Source organism: Cavia porcellus, unplaced genomic scaffold (genome assembly GCF_034190915.1).
Source record: "Cavia porcellus strain 051 isolate PalLab524CR breed Dunkin Hartley unplaced genomic scaffold, mCavPor4.1 scaffold_19, whole genome shotgun sequence".
In the NCBI taxonomy this organism is placed as follows: Eukaryota; Metazoa; Chordata; class Mammalia; order Rodentia; family Caviidae; genus Cavia; species Cavia porcellus.
The window spans coordinates 7517112-7532592 of record NW_026947502.1 but is presented as its reverse complement, the minus strand read 5'-3'; the positions used below and the strand labels follow the sequence as shown (position 1 = coordinate 7532592).

General features: G+C 41.9%; 1 protein-coding gene across 2 annotated transcripts; it reads left to right on the top strand.

The window, feature by feature from the left end:
* The first annotated feature begins 2976 nt into the window (after positions 1–2976).
* Positions 2977–15275, top strand: Nmur2 (neuromedin U receptor 2). 2 transcript variants are annotated; one of them, XM_063230676.1, is made up of 4 exons: positions 2977–3838; positions 8292–8376; positions 10490–10615; positions 13256–15275. In XM_063230676.1, exons 1-4 carry the CDS (start codon positions 3113–3115, stop codon positions 13375–13377), a joined length of 1059 nt encoding a protein of 352 aa, XP_063086746.1. In that variant the 5' UTR covers positions 2977–3112; the 3' UTR covers positions 13378–15275. The 2 variants fall into 2 exon arrangements, with proteins under 2 accessions (XP_063086746.1, XP_003464567.1); XM_003464519.4 differs by having other exon boundaries at positions 13188–15275.
* The last annotated feature ends 206 nt before the right edge of the window (positions 15276–15481 follow it).

Genomic DNA, 15481 nt, shown 5'->3' with positions numbered 1-15481 from the left:
TCCAAAGCTGCTGAAAAGTCCAAGTCCAACATCTCCTCTAAGACTCAAAGCAAGTTCTTAGTTGTCAGACCTTATAAAATTCAAAACAAATTTTAAATATTTACAACATACAATGTCACAAGGTGAACATTCCCATTCCAAAAGGGGATAACAAGGAATCAGACCAAAGGATGACCAAAACCCAGCAAAGCCAACATTAAATCCTGCAGCTCTATCTTGTAAACTCTAAACTCCAAAGAGTTTGTGCATCCCTGCCCCCATGGCACTGCCAGTTGCAGCTCTCAAGGCTTCTGCCTTGGGCAGCCTCTGCCAGCTACCTGTGATTTTCTTCAGCAGAAGTTCCACATACCTGCATCCCCAACTTCTTGAGTCTTCGGGGCACCTTTGGCTTCACTCTGACAGATTTATTTATTGCCCTCATTGCCTGACTTCTTAGGCCTTCTTCTGAAATTTAGGTAGAAAACTAGATAGAATAACTCCATAACCTTTGCATGCTGCATGTCTCCAGACCAGCACCATGTGGATGACACAAAGGTCTCCTGCCAACTTGGGCAACAACTGAACCCTGTGTACCATGGTTGTAGCAGCCTTGAAATGCTCTGTTGGCTGAATTTGGGGGTGCATTTTCCTAGAAAGCTTGGCATATGCAGGGGTTTCTGAAAATTTCTTAATAAAGCAAAATCTTTCAAATGAGTGTATACTATTTTACTCTTGCACTTGCCACGGGTAGGATCTGGCCATTTCCTGAGATGCCCTCGAAGCATTGTTCCTATTGTCCTATTTCAAAGTCCTTCTTTTTAATCTAATTTTTTCAATGACCCCAACTTTATAGGTGCTTCCATTCTGGCCACTAGAATGATTTGTCAAATTATTCAGTTCTTTTTGGTTCTGATTTTCATAGTAAATCTGGCTGAAAGCAGAAGAACCCATGTGACAGTATGAATACTGAGATGTTTTGAAGTTTTCTCCATTTGATCTATTAGCCCACCACACCTAATTTCAGCCTCCTGTAAAATCTGAGAATCTGAGTAAAATAAAGACAAAGCTTTTGCCTTAGTAAAACATACAGCCTCTAGGCCACTTGCCTTGTTCTCTAATGAAATCTTCTGATCTGGACTTTAATGTTCATGTTTCTATCAACATTCTGATTTTCTGAGCTCTGGCTGGCTTATTATATTCTAAGCCTTCTCTGTGTGGCATCTCCAAACCTTTCCAACTCTTTCCATGATTCATCTTTTGAATCACACGGTCATGGTTCAGAGCAATGACCCCACTCTTGATACCCATATTCTGTATTGGTCTGCTTTCCTACCACTGAAACAAAATACTTAAGACTTTAAAGCAGAGCTTTGTTTTGGCCCACACTTTCAATGGGCTCAGTCCATGGTTGGCTGGCACAAATACCTAAGTGGTGAGGTGGAGGGCATGGTGGCAAAACACCATCGAGCTTGCATTCGTCAGAAAACAGAAAGACAGCAAAAATAATACACATTTCCAGGTGACACCTCCAGTGACCTGCCATTTCCAACCAGCTTCCATTTCTGAACAGTGCCCACCTCCAAACACATGAGACTTTTAATGGACATTTTAGATCTAATTTATAACACAGCCCATATTGTCAGATTAGTTTTCATCAAGCCATCTTACCTCTTTATTCATGTATAGTTTCCACCACTCAAGGAAAAAACTAAAAGCAAAAGAATAATTAACATGTATTGAGTATCTTTTAAATGTGAGATGCTTTAATTTCTGCAGTTTCATTAATTCTTAAGAACCATGCAAGTTATCAACACAAACACAGGCATAAATCCAAAAGTACTGATCAATTTCACTGCTACCATAGTAATTTATGACTATCTAAATTTCATCACACACAATTCTCCTGCTCAAAATCCTCCAGATGGTTCTCTCTGTGGTTTAAAACCGATCCAAAATCCCTGTCATCATACTCTATCAGACTTCACACAATCTGCTCCCCGTCAGCCATCTGAAACTAACCCTTCCTACTCTCCTAGCCACCCTTGATATTCTAATTCCACTGGTCATCTCAGTATTTCTGAAACATAGCTTGTTTCTAACTCAGAAGTTTATACTTGACAGGCCTTTTACTGGGAATATATTCTCCTTCAGTCTTTTACAATTGAGCTTTCAACACTTAGACCTCAGTCTGAATGTCACATACTGAGGCAAAATTCATTTGCCCATTTTAGTTAAATAAGTATTTATCAACTTTTATTTAAAATCATGTTAGTTTTAGAATCCCACACTGTAAGAAAAGCGCAATGAAGACAGTGACCTTGTACAGTTTGTGGGCTGATGTGTCTATGAAGAATACAATACCTGGCACAGTGAAAAGTCCAAAAATATTTCTTGAACAAAATAAAATGTATCCTGCCGATAAGAAAATGAGGTTTTGGGAGTCTGAGTACATTTCCTAACTTCCTGAATTTTCTATGGGCGTCTGATTCTGAAGCCCATTTACTTTCGGAGTTCCCAAAAGACAGAAATATAGGACAACAGGTGGAACTAAATAATGTGCAAGGGTCCTTTCAGGCCTTCGATTCTACTGTGGACACAATCAAAATCACAAAGTCATCTCAATCGTGCTTTCTTCCAGACAGCTCTGCATCCCGAGAAGAACAAGATAACATAAGAAATCCATTAACCTCCCATTTTTGTAATGTTGTACAGAGGCCAGGGTTCAGGATTTGTATTCTGCCAGTGGTGACCATGCAAGTTTCATTTTTATTTTTGTCTGGGCCCCCACAACTTTGCACCAAGCATTGTTGGGACTGCCTACTCCTTATTTGTTCAAACATCAGACTGTGCGAGCTGTTCTGTGGCTCAGAAAGTCTCTCCCACCGCCCCTGCTCCTTGCAAATAACCAGCACAGCCTGCAGCACACTCATTGGCCCACAGCCGCCCGGGGGCGGGGCTTCTGTCTCAGGGGCTCTTCAAAAGGCATCAGCGCTGTGAGCAGCCCAGCCCTGGGGCTCAGGTGCTCTTTCTGCCGGCCTCCTTCCCTGAGCAGTGCTTTTCAGACTGCCCTCTGTCCAGTCTGGCTCAGCTTGGGTCACAGCCTCAATCAAGGGATGCCAGGTCTCGGATTTTGATGTCAGCGATGGAAAACCTGGTCAATGCTTCCTGGTTGCACCAGCAGGAGCTGGGAGAGCCCTGGAGGAAGCACCTGAACAGCACGGAGGACTATCTGGCCTACCTGTGTGGCCCAAGGCGCAGCCACCTGTTTCTCCCCGTGACTGTGGTGTACGCTCTGATTTTTGTGGTGGGGGTCATAGGCAATCTCCTAGTGTGCCTGGTGATTCTTCGGGACCAGATGATGAAGACACCAACCAACTACTACCTGTTTAGCCTGGCCGTCTCGGACCTCCTGGTCCTGCTCCTGGGAATGCCCCTGGAAGTCTACGAAATGTGGCACAACTACCCCTTCCTCTTCGGGCCTGTGGGCTGCTACTTCAAGACTGCGCTCTTTGAGACCGTGTGCTTCGCCTCCATCCTCAGCGTCACCACCGTCAGCGTGGAGCGCTACGTGGCCATCCTCTACCCCTTCCGTGCCAAGCTGGAGAGCACGCGGCAGCGGGCCCTCTGCATCCTGGCCGTAGTCTGGGGCTTCTCCATCCTCTTCTCTCTGCCCAATGCAAGCGTCCACGGCATCAAGCTCCACTACTTCCCCAATGGGTCCTTAGTCCCCGGCTCTGCCACCTGTACAGTCATCAAGCCCATGTGGATCTACAACTCCATCATCCAGGTCACCGCCCTCGTCTTCTACCTCCTGCCCATGACGCTCATCAGTGTCCTCTACTACCTCATGGGGCTCCAAGTGAGTACCCACACTAACTGGATGGGGGGATGAGTCCTTTCTCTTGGCACTGGTTCAAAGTTCAGTGAAAACCTTAGGCTGGAGCGCTTTGGAATCAGAAGGGAACATAGCAAAAGGACGGGACATTAACAAGTTAGAGTGCTTGCTTCAAAGTATACAAATATTAAAACCTTGGCTCTGTGTTATTTACTCCTTCTCCCAATATTATTCCCTCTCTATTGGTTCTCAGATGTAAGTATGCTAAGATCTGACCAAAAAATTTACTGAGTTGCAGTGTGCATCCATCCTTCACTCACAGGAAAATCTAACTTAGGTCATTGGAGGTGGAAACTCACTTTAAATAAGCACATCAGCTGATGTGTGGTCAGGTGGTCTCACTCTGAGGGGCTTTTTCACTGCCTGCTGTCTCTTTCCTGCCCTCTTCTCATTTACTGCCCATGTTGAAATTTTTATGCACCAACTAGGTCTGTGAATAACTACAAATCATCCAGACCTTTTCATGGACCAAGTCAGATATGTAACTTTTAAGTCAAACACTCCCTTGTGGTTGCTTGAGCCTCTGGTTGAAATATTAAATTAAACTGAAATATATTTAGACGTGTGTGTGTGTGTGTGTGTGTGTGTGTGTGTGTGTGTGTTGTGAGATCAACTTGGTCTCCTCTTGAGTAGGTGAAGACTGAGAAAAAGAGAGGTTAAACAGGGTGCACAGGATGGAGTGAAAGAGTGTAAGGAAGAGACACCAGACATGGGGAAGAAAATGTCATTCAGACTGCACGAACAATACAGTTGGAAGTCCCTTTCCTATGCTTGTGGAGGCAAACTATTTTGTATCTTTTCTCTGGATTTCATCTGGTGAGACCAAGGATTTTTTTGATAACGGCATGAGTCTATATCATTCCTAGTATATTCTGTACCTGAATTCATAGAAATGCAATTCTGGACTGTGATAGTCTTAAATTCATTTACGAGGCAGATTGTGTAGTAAACAGGAGATCAGTTCGACTCTCTGGTCCACACTCACCTACAGTATGCCTTGGGACGGGTGTGTCATTCTCGTGGCCTTAGTTCCCACAAGTATAAATTGAAAAGGTCCAACCAGGTCATATCTAGGCTCTTTCTAGTTCTTATGGTCTGTGACTCTTTAAAAAAATGAAAAACTCTTAGGAGGAGCAGTGTGAGTTATAAGTAAATCAACAGTTAAACAAACTCACATGAGACCCTTCAAGACAACTCTCTCACTATGTGTTATGTGGTAATTTATATACTACTATCATCCACCTCTGAGAAAGGTGATTGTTAAAACTGAGTGCCCCACTGGTGGCTGTTTAACTACCTCTAGATCCTAAAATGAACAGCAAGGTCTAAATGAAAAGAACAAATTTTAAAGGCCACAGACTTCGAGGCACAGGAAACAATCTAATGAAGCAGAGAGCTGTGCCAGGTTCCTCGTTAGGACTCTGGCCCCTGTATTCACAGATTTTGTCACTCAAAGTCAGCTCAAAGACATGCCTCTAACTCCCCTGTTCAAATCACCAAGGTATAAGCCTTCTATATCCTCCTGAGCGTCACAATCTTATTTAAAAAACAAAAAGAAAAAAACACCAAGAACTTATTCACATCATCTTATCTAACACCAATCATTGGGTGAAGGTGTGGGAAATATTTAAATATGAGAAAAAAATATATTTCTACAACCCATTACTTTGAGTTTCACTGTGATAAAGCCATTGCTGATTTGTGTCAGGAGCTGACTGACAGCTCAGACAAGAGGTTAAACACCACCTAGCATTGCTTTGTGTTCTCAGGAAGGATGAATTTTTATCAGGTTACCAGGATACCAGGAGGGGAACCGCCTGCTTCAAAGTTCTCTCCTGGAAGAATTTAAATATCCCCAGACCGAAGTCTAGGCAGGTAACCCTTATTCTCTGACACACTGGCCTCAGGATCGTGGTTCCTTCTGCCTGAAATGCTGCTGCCATTTCCCGTTTTAGCACTAATTCATCCTCTAAACCATCCGTCAGTCACCCCCACGGGGTGCTCCCCAATTCCCTGGCTCTACCCTGCCCCTGGTACAGGTGCTCCTGCCTCCCAGGGATTTCCCCTCATTACAATTTATAGTTCTGTCTTGCAGATTCCTTATTTCTCTCCAGCTAGACCCTAAGCTCGGCGCATGGATGAACTAAATTACCTCCCTCATTCCAGAGTTCCAGCTTCTCTACCTTGAAAACAAACAACTGAGAGACATCACCTCAAGGGCCTTTCTTATCTGTGAGAGTTTTAAAGAGGCCCAGGTGATCCTGAGGATATTTAAATTATTAACACTATTTGGAAGTCTAAAGGAGTGAATCACTGTGGGTCCCACTGCCTTTGGAAGGCACTAAAGTGACACTGATGGAATCATAGGAGGGAAGGCACACACATACTCCAACTAAAGACTCAGTGATGCTTTGACATCCTGGGACAGTGGTGCCAAACTATGATACACGTGCCACAGCGGGCTGCTTGTGTCAGTGAAAGCTTTAAAATGCTCATCATTACTCTTCTAGAACATTAACCTACATAGAGGTGTTTTCTGGGAACAGAAAATTATCCAGATGAAAAACAGATGATCCCAGGGCAAGTTAGATCCCCTTCCAGCTAGGAGGAAGCCCTGAAGAAATGCCTTCCCTGCATTCGCCTTTAAAGCGTGAGCTCATGAGTATGCGTACAAGAACGGCAGCAGAATTCAACCAGCCAGACAGGCGCATCATACAGACAGATGGATGTAGGTGTAGCCATTGACGCAGGCACACAGATACACACGCACAGAGGGGAAACGGATTATATTCAGGTGGTAAAGATAGTTACACATATGCATCTTTATGTCTTCTTAGGAAACCAAGTCTTCATGAACCACATAGATGAACAGCTAACAGATTTACTTCATTTACTATACACAGCTGATCTGAGTAACGTATCAACCTGCCGCCACCCCAGAAGGCTCCCCTTCACCATGATGTCCTGTATCTGGATGTGTAGCTGGCTGATGGTGGCTAGAAAGCCTTCCTGTAGGACTGCAAGGTTTTCATTCCTCTTTTTTGCCACCTGACTTTTAAAATCAAAAGTCTGGGGGAGGAATGAAATAATTAATGGTTTAACATCTACTTCTCTAAACCTAGGAAGGCAAAAGAAATTATTCAATAATAAAGAGGCATTTAATATTGGCTAGAAAAATTGCTTCGATTATACTATGTCAGCCACTTTAAATTCTGGTAGAACAAGGTACAAGACACACAATGGTTTCATTTTTCACTCCTCCCTTAGCCAGTGGGGTCATCATAACTTAAGGAAGCTCAAAAACAACTAATAAGTAATGGGCACATGATTTTCTTTCAGTGCAAACTCTACGTGCCCAGGAGGCCTGTTGGTGAAAGCACTGTGTGAATTCCTTGCTCCATGTTTCTCTAAGGACATTACGCTTTGAGATGGAGATACTCCCATGGAGAACCATTAACACCAACCAATCAAGAAGTTGCTGAGAGATCTCGATATACTTTCTCTATTCTTAAATATGGATGGAAAGTCAAAAATGGAATAATCACATTATATAATACTATAATTTTAAAAGCATCAGCATTTGAAACTATAGCAGCTGTAACTGAAGATGCTTTGCTCAAGTCTGTAGTGTGACACACTGCTTTAACCTCCACGCTTTCCTTCTCTGTTCAGCTGGCCATTTCTCTGCACCAGCAAGTACTGCTTCAGAGTGAGAAGCAGAAGAAGAAAGAGAATTTCTAGAAGGGATTCGGGAATCAAGCTGAGTGGGCCCACAGATATAAATAAATAATTGTCTCCAAAAATTAAGTTTTTATGATAGGCTCATAGCCAGTGTTGCAATAATATATCACTTGTGAGTAGCATGTGGCAGCCACTGAGCTAGGTAAACTGCTGTATTATTTATTTTACTGTTGTATTAATAACAGCTGATAAGCTTCAGTTTCCTTCTGCCTATTCCTAAACTACTGGATAGGAATCCCCCTGTTTCATTTCAAGATCTAAAATGACTACAAAGGAGCAAATTTCTTAAGATTTTCCCCCTCAGTTGATGAAAACATGGATATACATAAAGAACGTCAATATAGCCAAGAAACACATGGCTCAGTGTATTATTCATTCAAGTGGACACTTGGGTCTGTGTGACCCTGAGAGCTACCTGACTTAAAGGGCATAATTTCTTTGTTTATGTCATGCAAATACAAGTCATCAAGCTGGAGTTTCCTTTGACCATTTGTTGTTCTGAATACTGTAATGTTCATATATTTACAATTCCTTATTTAGTGACCAGTTCATTTAATGACTCAGGCATGGGAATGTAACTTGGTCCTTAAACAAGGAATGTTGCCCTTCTCAGATCTTAACAGAAGAGAAAAAAAAGGCCTCTCGTACTCACTATTACTTTCTGGTTATTTTTCAGCTGAGGAAAGATGAATCCCTTGAGGCAGATGAAGTGACTGCAAATATTCAGAGACCTTCCAGAAAATCAGTAACAAAGATGCTGTGTAAGTCCACCATGTGTTTGCTTTGTTTTGTTTCTGAGGGACAAGGAGTTGCATTTGATACTGACAAAGTGCTATGAGAAGCAGGCCGCAAATTACTCCAAAACATAGCATCACATCCTATCGCTTCACTTTCTCAGGCCTAGACACACACACACACACACACACACACACACACACACACACACACACACACTTGTATTTCACTTCTGATTTTCAATCCTCAAATTAACATGCTAAATCGCATTCACTGACTATACTCCATGTGGTGCACAGTACATCACATCTGTGGTACAAGCCTTTGAGCATCATTGCCCTTGGTAAATCCAGAAGGTAGGTGATGGTCAGGCTACTGTGTTATGAGTTTCTGTACAACTATGATAGAAGTTATAATGGCTCTCTAGCAAGGAAGTTTGTAAATACACACACACACACACACACACACACATTTTCTGATCCTTTTTAAGGTGTCATAACTTCCTGAGGCCCACAAAGAGACCTCATGGGATATTTTATTTCCAGATTGAGAATATATGGCCAGGAGTACATTTAAACTGTCACTCCACTGACATTGTGTAATGTGGAATCAAAACAGTATATTTCTGTATAGATAACATGTTTCTTTAAAAATTCCAGGAGATGATCTCTATGCTCCCTAAAGAGTGTTACAAAATATGTACTAGAGTGGAATAAAAATATCCATTCAATACAAAAATAGGAAAACTTTATGATCCAGCACCAATCCATGAGAGTTACTGATAAGGAAAAGATTTATTATATATTTTCCAAAGCAAAACCTAAGGTTTGAAAGTAATGAATTTTCAAGGTCAATATGCCTGTGAAGTGCTCACCTGTAACTATCCTGGATCCATCCATCAACAACAACAACAACAACAAAACTATGAAGGCACTGAAAGTGCTATTTTGATTCTATAATCATTTTCTCAGAAATTTTCAAGGTCCTGCTGACACTTGACTTGAGGTCAAAAACTCTACACCTTCATTATCTCTCTGCTTTCTTCTTTGATGATAATCTACTTCCAGTAAAACTCACATTAAACTCACAATAAAAAATATAAACTATTTGCTTTTAGAAGCATTTGAATTTTAGCACAAATAAAAATTTAACTAAAGGGAATTATTTTAAAAGCGAACCAATTTTCCTGGGGGAATAAGTTTAGAAAAAGCTCTAAATATTCCTGAAGTTGCATCACACAGGCACTAAGTTTACTGCAAGCAGGACGTACAGGTCCTACGTACACGACAAGGATAGAGAAGTGCACAGTGCATGCCACAGACCCATCACCAAGTTAAAAAATCATCAACTCATAGCAAACCAGTTTCTGTCTACACCCCTATCTCTCCCTCAACCCCTAAATAATCATTCCCCAGCATCATGTCACAAGAAAGGAAAGAATTCTACAAATTCAAAAGACAAAAACACACATACTTATCTTACATGCCCCCAAGGGAAACTAACACCAATCTCTGTCTTGAGAGCTAAAAATGAGAAATTGGAGGTAATTCCGTGCTCTGGCAATGTAGACCTTAATAAACACGTCCTCTCCTGATCAAAGATACTCGCGAAGCCACATTATGCTTGTGGTTGTGTAGTCTTCCTCTCTCCTCCTCAGCCATCACAGAATTTTAAATGCTCAAAATCAGAGAAACTTCTAATTATTTCTATGGTAACAAGATGAACTCACACATCCAAACAGCATTGTGCTATTAATCTATAACTTGAAAGAACATCCACCAGTTGGTGCCATCTATCTATCTAGACAACCACTTTCCACGGCTCCTACGCTCTAGTTACAACATGATTTACTTTCCACAATAAACCGTCTCCTGAGCTTTAAAATAAATTCAGTCCTATCATAAATGCTCTAAAGGAAACTTTTATTATACTTGGATCTTGTATAATCAAATAGAAAAGTGATCTCAAGTCCCAGTACAATTAATTCTTAGGTTTGAATATTCTGTCTTGAGGCTCTTGTAGTTTACCCACAATTACAGCCTGAGTAATGTCAGGGGGAAGCCCCAGAAGGAACAGCATGAGCATCGCTCCTGCCCTCGCCTCTGCCTCCTCTATCCTCTATTTACCGTCTTTTGCCAGTCGTGTTGGTCTTAGTGTTCGGCATTTGCTGGACGCCATTCCACATCGATCGACTCTTCTTCAGCTTTGTGGAGGAGTGGACGGAGCCCCTGGCTGCTGTGTTTAACCTCATCCACGTGATATCAGGTAAAAAATTTGGTTAATCTGGGTTTTCGACAAATGTCCAGGCAATTTCAACTTTATCCCCATCGTACGTAGCCGCTTCGGTATAGCAATGCAGTGCAGGGATCTGCCCATGACCACAGTGATGAAAATACTTGATTTTAATTTTATTCAGAGATTAATGAGGCTTTTCACAGGTTAAAATAACAGTTGCTACTTTGGTTTTATTTTAGTGTAATACAAGTAGACATTAATAGAGAAAATATAAAGAGCACTCTTTCTACTTTTGTGAAAAAGCAAATTTCACAATACGGAATGGTAACAGTTACTACACTGTGTATCATGGTCTGAAAAGAAAGACTAAAATGTTACTCAGAATACAAGTTACTTTAGACGCTACTTTCTGGAAAAACTCAATTCTTGAGTGCAATAAATTCAGCAGGAAAATAGTCAAGAGGTTATTTCTTTGTTTTGCTTCCAATGGCCATGTGAATGAATCTGAACTTACTTAGTAAACATCATGTCTCTAAAGTCTCACATTGCTTCATGGAAGCCAACCAAAGGAGATTCACCAACAGCAGGGTCTCTTTTTCCGTGACTTTATGTTTTTGTCGAGGACACCATAGAACGTGAGGGAAACAGTGACCAGAGAGTCACTGAGGCTGAGAACTTGGATTTACAACCCAGCTGTGCCATTCATATTTGGAGTGAACCAGAGCACCTGGCTGCTTCCTGCCCAAGCTCCGATAGCTACAAAGTGGTCACGATGCCTGCTCTAGAAAACCACAAGCTGACAGCGAGGCACACAGGAAACAGCAGGCATTACAGAGCTTCCAGGCTGTACAGTGCTGCATGTTATTCTGCATTATCACCAGCTGTGAAGGGCGTGTCATCCTTAGCCATTTTCTATTCAGACCAACAGTTCCTCAAGGAGAAAGGCCTTTCCCAGAGGCACAGGGCTCAGGTCCAAGCCATGGAAGTCAAGCTCCGAGTTTTTCCCACAAAAGCAGAGCAGACAACAGCCCCTAGAACCTCCTCCCCAACCACTGTGCACTGCTCTTAGACTCTCACGATTGCCAGCCTCTCCTCTCTGCTAGTCACTGGCTGCTTCTCTGGGCTTCTCAAATTATCGGTGAGGTGAGGTGAGGTGAGGTGAGGTGAGGTGAGGTGAGGTGGGGTGGGACGGGATGGGATGGAATGAATGTATGTGAATTAAACTTAACATGTACATAAAACCAAAACAATAGTACACATATGCATACTGAACACGCTGTCTATTTTTCTGTCATCGTGGTTGTACTTAGCAGGCTATGGTCAATGTGGAAAAAAAAAAAAACAAGCCATGCCTAGATAAATTAGAAAGCAGTGAAAGTTCACTTGGGGCTTGAACAGTTGACTCCACTTTCCACAGCAGCCATATTTAAGAGTTTCAAATACTACCTTTGATAAAGACATTAATCTTTTAAAATATCATCTTCCTTACTCCACATTTTCAACCAGATGAGATCTGTCCTTTTAAATGCTATAGAAAGCACCCTTAACTGGATATTCTGTCCTCCAAACTACTGCCTCTCATTAAGGACTATACAACTATCATACCAGCTGACAGATTTCTGCACATCAGTCCTGTATTTTTCCCAACTTTATATACACTGTGCCTTCTGGACACAATACCGCTCTGCTCCTTTTCTGAACCATCTCCTACACATTTCAAGGTTTAATTAGGCTCCACTTACCACCTCCTGCCCCACTGGATCATTCAGGCAACTACAATCCTTGTGTTCATGCTATTATGTGAATCATTTTAGTAATTTTGTTAATATGCCGCATTTTGCTCTTCAAAGATAATTTTTGATAGTTACATTGTTAGTTGCTGAGTTTTGCCAGAGCTCTTGCCTTTACACCCTAAGCCAAGTCTTTGAAGAGCAAAATTTAAATTTACTGCCTTCCAATGCACCTCAAATTTCCTGCCATATAATAGAAGTTCAATCAGTATTTATTTTTTCTGACAATTGCAAGGCATATGATGGAAAAAGTAAATGGTTAAATGAAATTATTCAATCAGGTGGAAAATCCATTAAGAGAAATGAATAGGTAGGAGAGGAACACAGGAGACTATTTCCTTGTAGAGAATTTAAGCACTATAACGTACGGTATCTTAGCAGAGAATTGGCTTGGCTCATTTTCTCTCCTCCCATTATTTGCATTTTCAAATTATAGATTTAAGTTAAATTCCAATGAGAAAAAAAAATCTCTCTCTTCCTCTGATACTTAAGCATCTCTCATTAATGCTGTGGGGAACACGCTCTTTAATTAAACAAGTTGAGATCAAAAGAAGTTACTGAACATCTCAGAGAGTCCCATAACAGCCTGAATTTTTCTCCTAGACTCTTTAATCTTTCTGTGTTTATTCCTAAGTGCACAGGAAGTAGATATGTTCAGAGCATTTTGTTTTTTCAATTAGAGTTTTGTATCTATCATCACTTCCCAAAAGAGGTGCTCACAGAGAGTCCAGCTTTCCCTAGTTACGCTTCTCCTTCTCGTGCCTCTCTCTCCATTTCCTCTCAGCTTGTCCTTTCTAATCCTTACTTCCCAGGTGTATTCTTCTACCTGAGTTCTGCTGTCAACCCCATTATCTATAACCTACTGTCTCGCCGCTTCCAGGCAGCGTTCCGGAACGTGATCTCTCCTCCCTGCAAACGCTGCCACTCCCAGGATCACCCACAAGGACCAGGAGCCCCACGGAACATCTTCCTCACAGACTGCCACCTCGTGGAGCTGACTGAAGACGCAGGTCCCCAGGTCCAGGGACAGCCATCCACCTGCAACTCTCCCCTGTCCACAGCCGTTTCCACAGGACAGGCGCCATGAAAGAGCTCATCCTCTTTGCAAGGACTAATTCCTAACTGCCTCCCAGCCACTCACTAGCTCAGGAGGACAACACGCCTGGCCAAGGCAGTGCCCATATGGTGAGCAGGTTCCACTCAAAGAAGATCTGACCTGAGTCATCTATCCTGAGTGGAGTTGTCATCTCTGACAACCAATGGCCACTGTGAGCCACAGCAGGGGCGCTGCTCTGCTCTTTATAATCTGAGAAGTCCATATCAGTGTCCCAGTGCAGCCATCCATCTAACCTGCTGTGCCCCACAGTATAACACGATTGCTGAGTGCATCCTTAAGCCTTTTACCCTACCTGCTCCCTTGATAGCCTGTGAATTATTACCACCACTCGAGTCCCCATTGTCATTAGCAGTCATTTCTCATCAGGAGCCAGATCAGATACAAATTCAGCCTAGAGTAGAACAGGAAGAAAAGAAGCTGAGATGGTGGGTGGAAAGAGATTCAAACTACACCAAACAAAACCCAGCCCTTCTCATGACGAGATCCTGATGTAGTTTCCAGCATCTTATTTCATATACAGACAGAAGCGTGGTCTATTATGTTGGAACAAAGACAAATGAACTGGCAACCACACATCTGAAACCACTGACTTCACCTGTTCGGTCATTCATCACCTGTGGAATGTTCCTCATGTATATAATCCGAGCAAAATCTACTTCTCAGAGTCAGCTGCCTTCACACCATCACAAGTAACTTACTTGCATTCCATTCAGCTAGGACTGGCTGCTCCTCTCTGAAAACACAGGCCCTGCTGTTCCCCACCTGTGTACCTCACACACAGAATGCTTTTGTTCACCCCTAGTCTCCATCTGTTTGTATCCAACCAATCTGCAGTGTCTCCGTACGGTAGGGTCATTCCTGATTTATTCCAAGAAATATCTCGAATTTTTCTTTTTCTCAAGCATTTCCTCCCCTCTGCTTTGTATTTTAGTGATTCATATGCTCGCTTTTCCAAACTGTAATTTTTTTTTTTTTGCAAAGGCAGGAAGGAGCTTGTGGTTTATTGATTTGTTTGTTTATTTGGTGGCACTATATCTGTCACAAAACTGAGCAGGCCTCACATTCCAATGTATTTTAACCGAACAACAGTTCTGAACAGAACCACGTTAAAAGTCAAAAGACTGGGTTGGGTATGGTGGCACATGCTTGTAATGTCAGCACTCAAGAGGCTGAGGCAGGAGGATCATTGCAAGTTCGAGACCAGCCTGGATTCAAAACGAACTCTAGTCCAGCCTGAATTGTATAACAAAACCCTGTCTCGAAAAGACAAAAAAAAGTCAAAAGACTAAGATTATGTCTCTGTTAGAGATGTATGACCAACAGTACGTCATTTAGTTGTGTGATTATAATTGCATGCCTACTCTTTCTGTGAAGCATGGAGCTACCTGACACTGAAACTTGCAAGTTCTAGCCTTTAATTTCTAAATTTCTAAATTTTCCATGAGTTGAATGAATGAAACATTGATAAATAATGTTATTGGTATCTTCCATCCTCATTTACTAACATATTAATCATAATCAAAGTACATCAACGTTAAAAACAAAACCTCTTTGTTGATTACAAGCCAACTGGAACAAAACAGCATTCTCCAGTGATGCGTTGCATCAGGGAACATAATTCTCTAGTCATTTCAAAATTAAGTTGAAAAGCTCTCAGTTTTCCATATTTGCTATGATGGTGGCAATAGGTTCATCATAAAAGGCTTCCGTGAGACTGAGATAAGGTCTTGCCATGCCTATTCTCTGCAGCACTTTTATTTGGAAAGGAAGCTGGGGCTTTCAAAGGCTTTACTGTACCTCCTGAGATGGCGATGTGATTTCTCTTTTGGCCTCTCTTTATATGATACATCATATTTATTGACTGGAACCATTCTTGTAATTTCTGAGATGAGGCATACTTAGTTATGATGTACGATCTTTTTTTGGTGTTTGCCAGGGTCCTGTTGAGGGGAATGATAGCTTCCAGCAATGACTTTGGGAGTTCTCTGT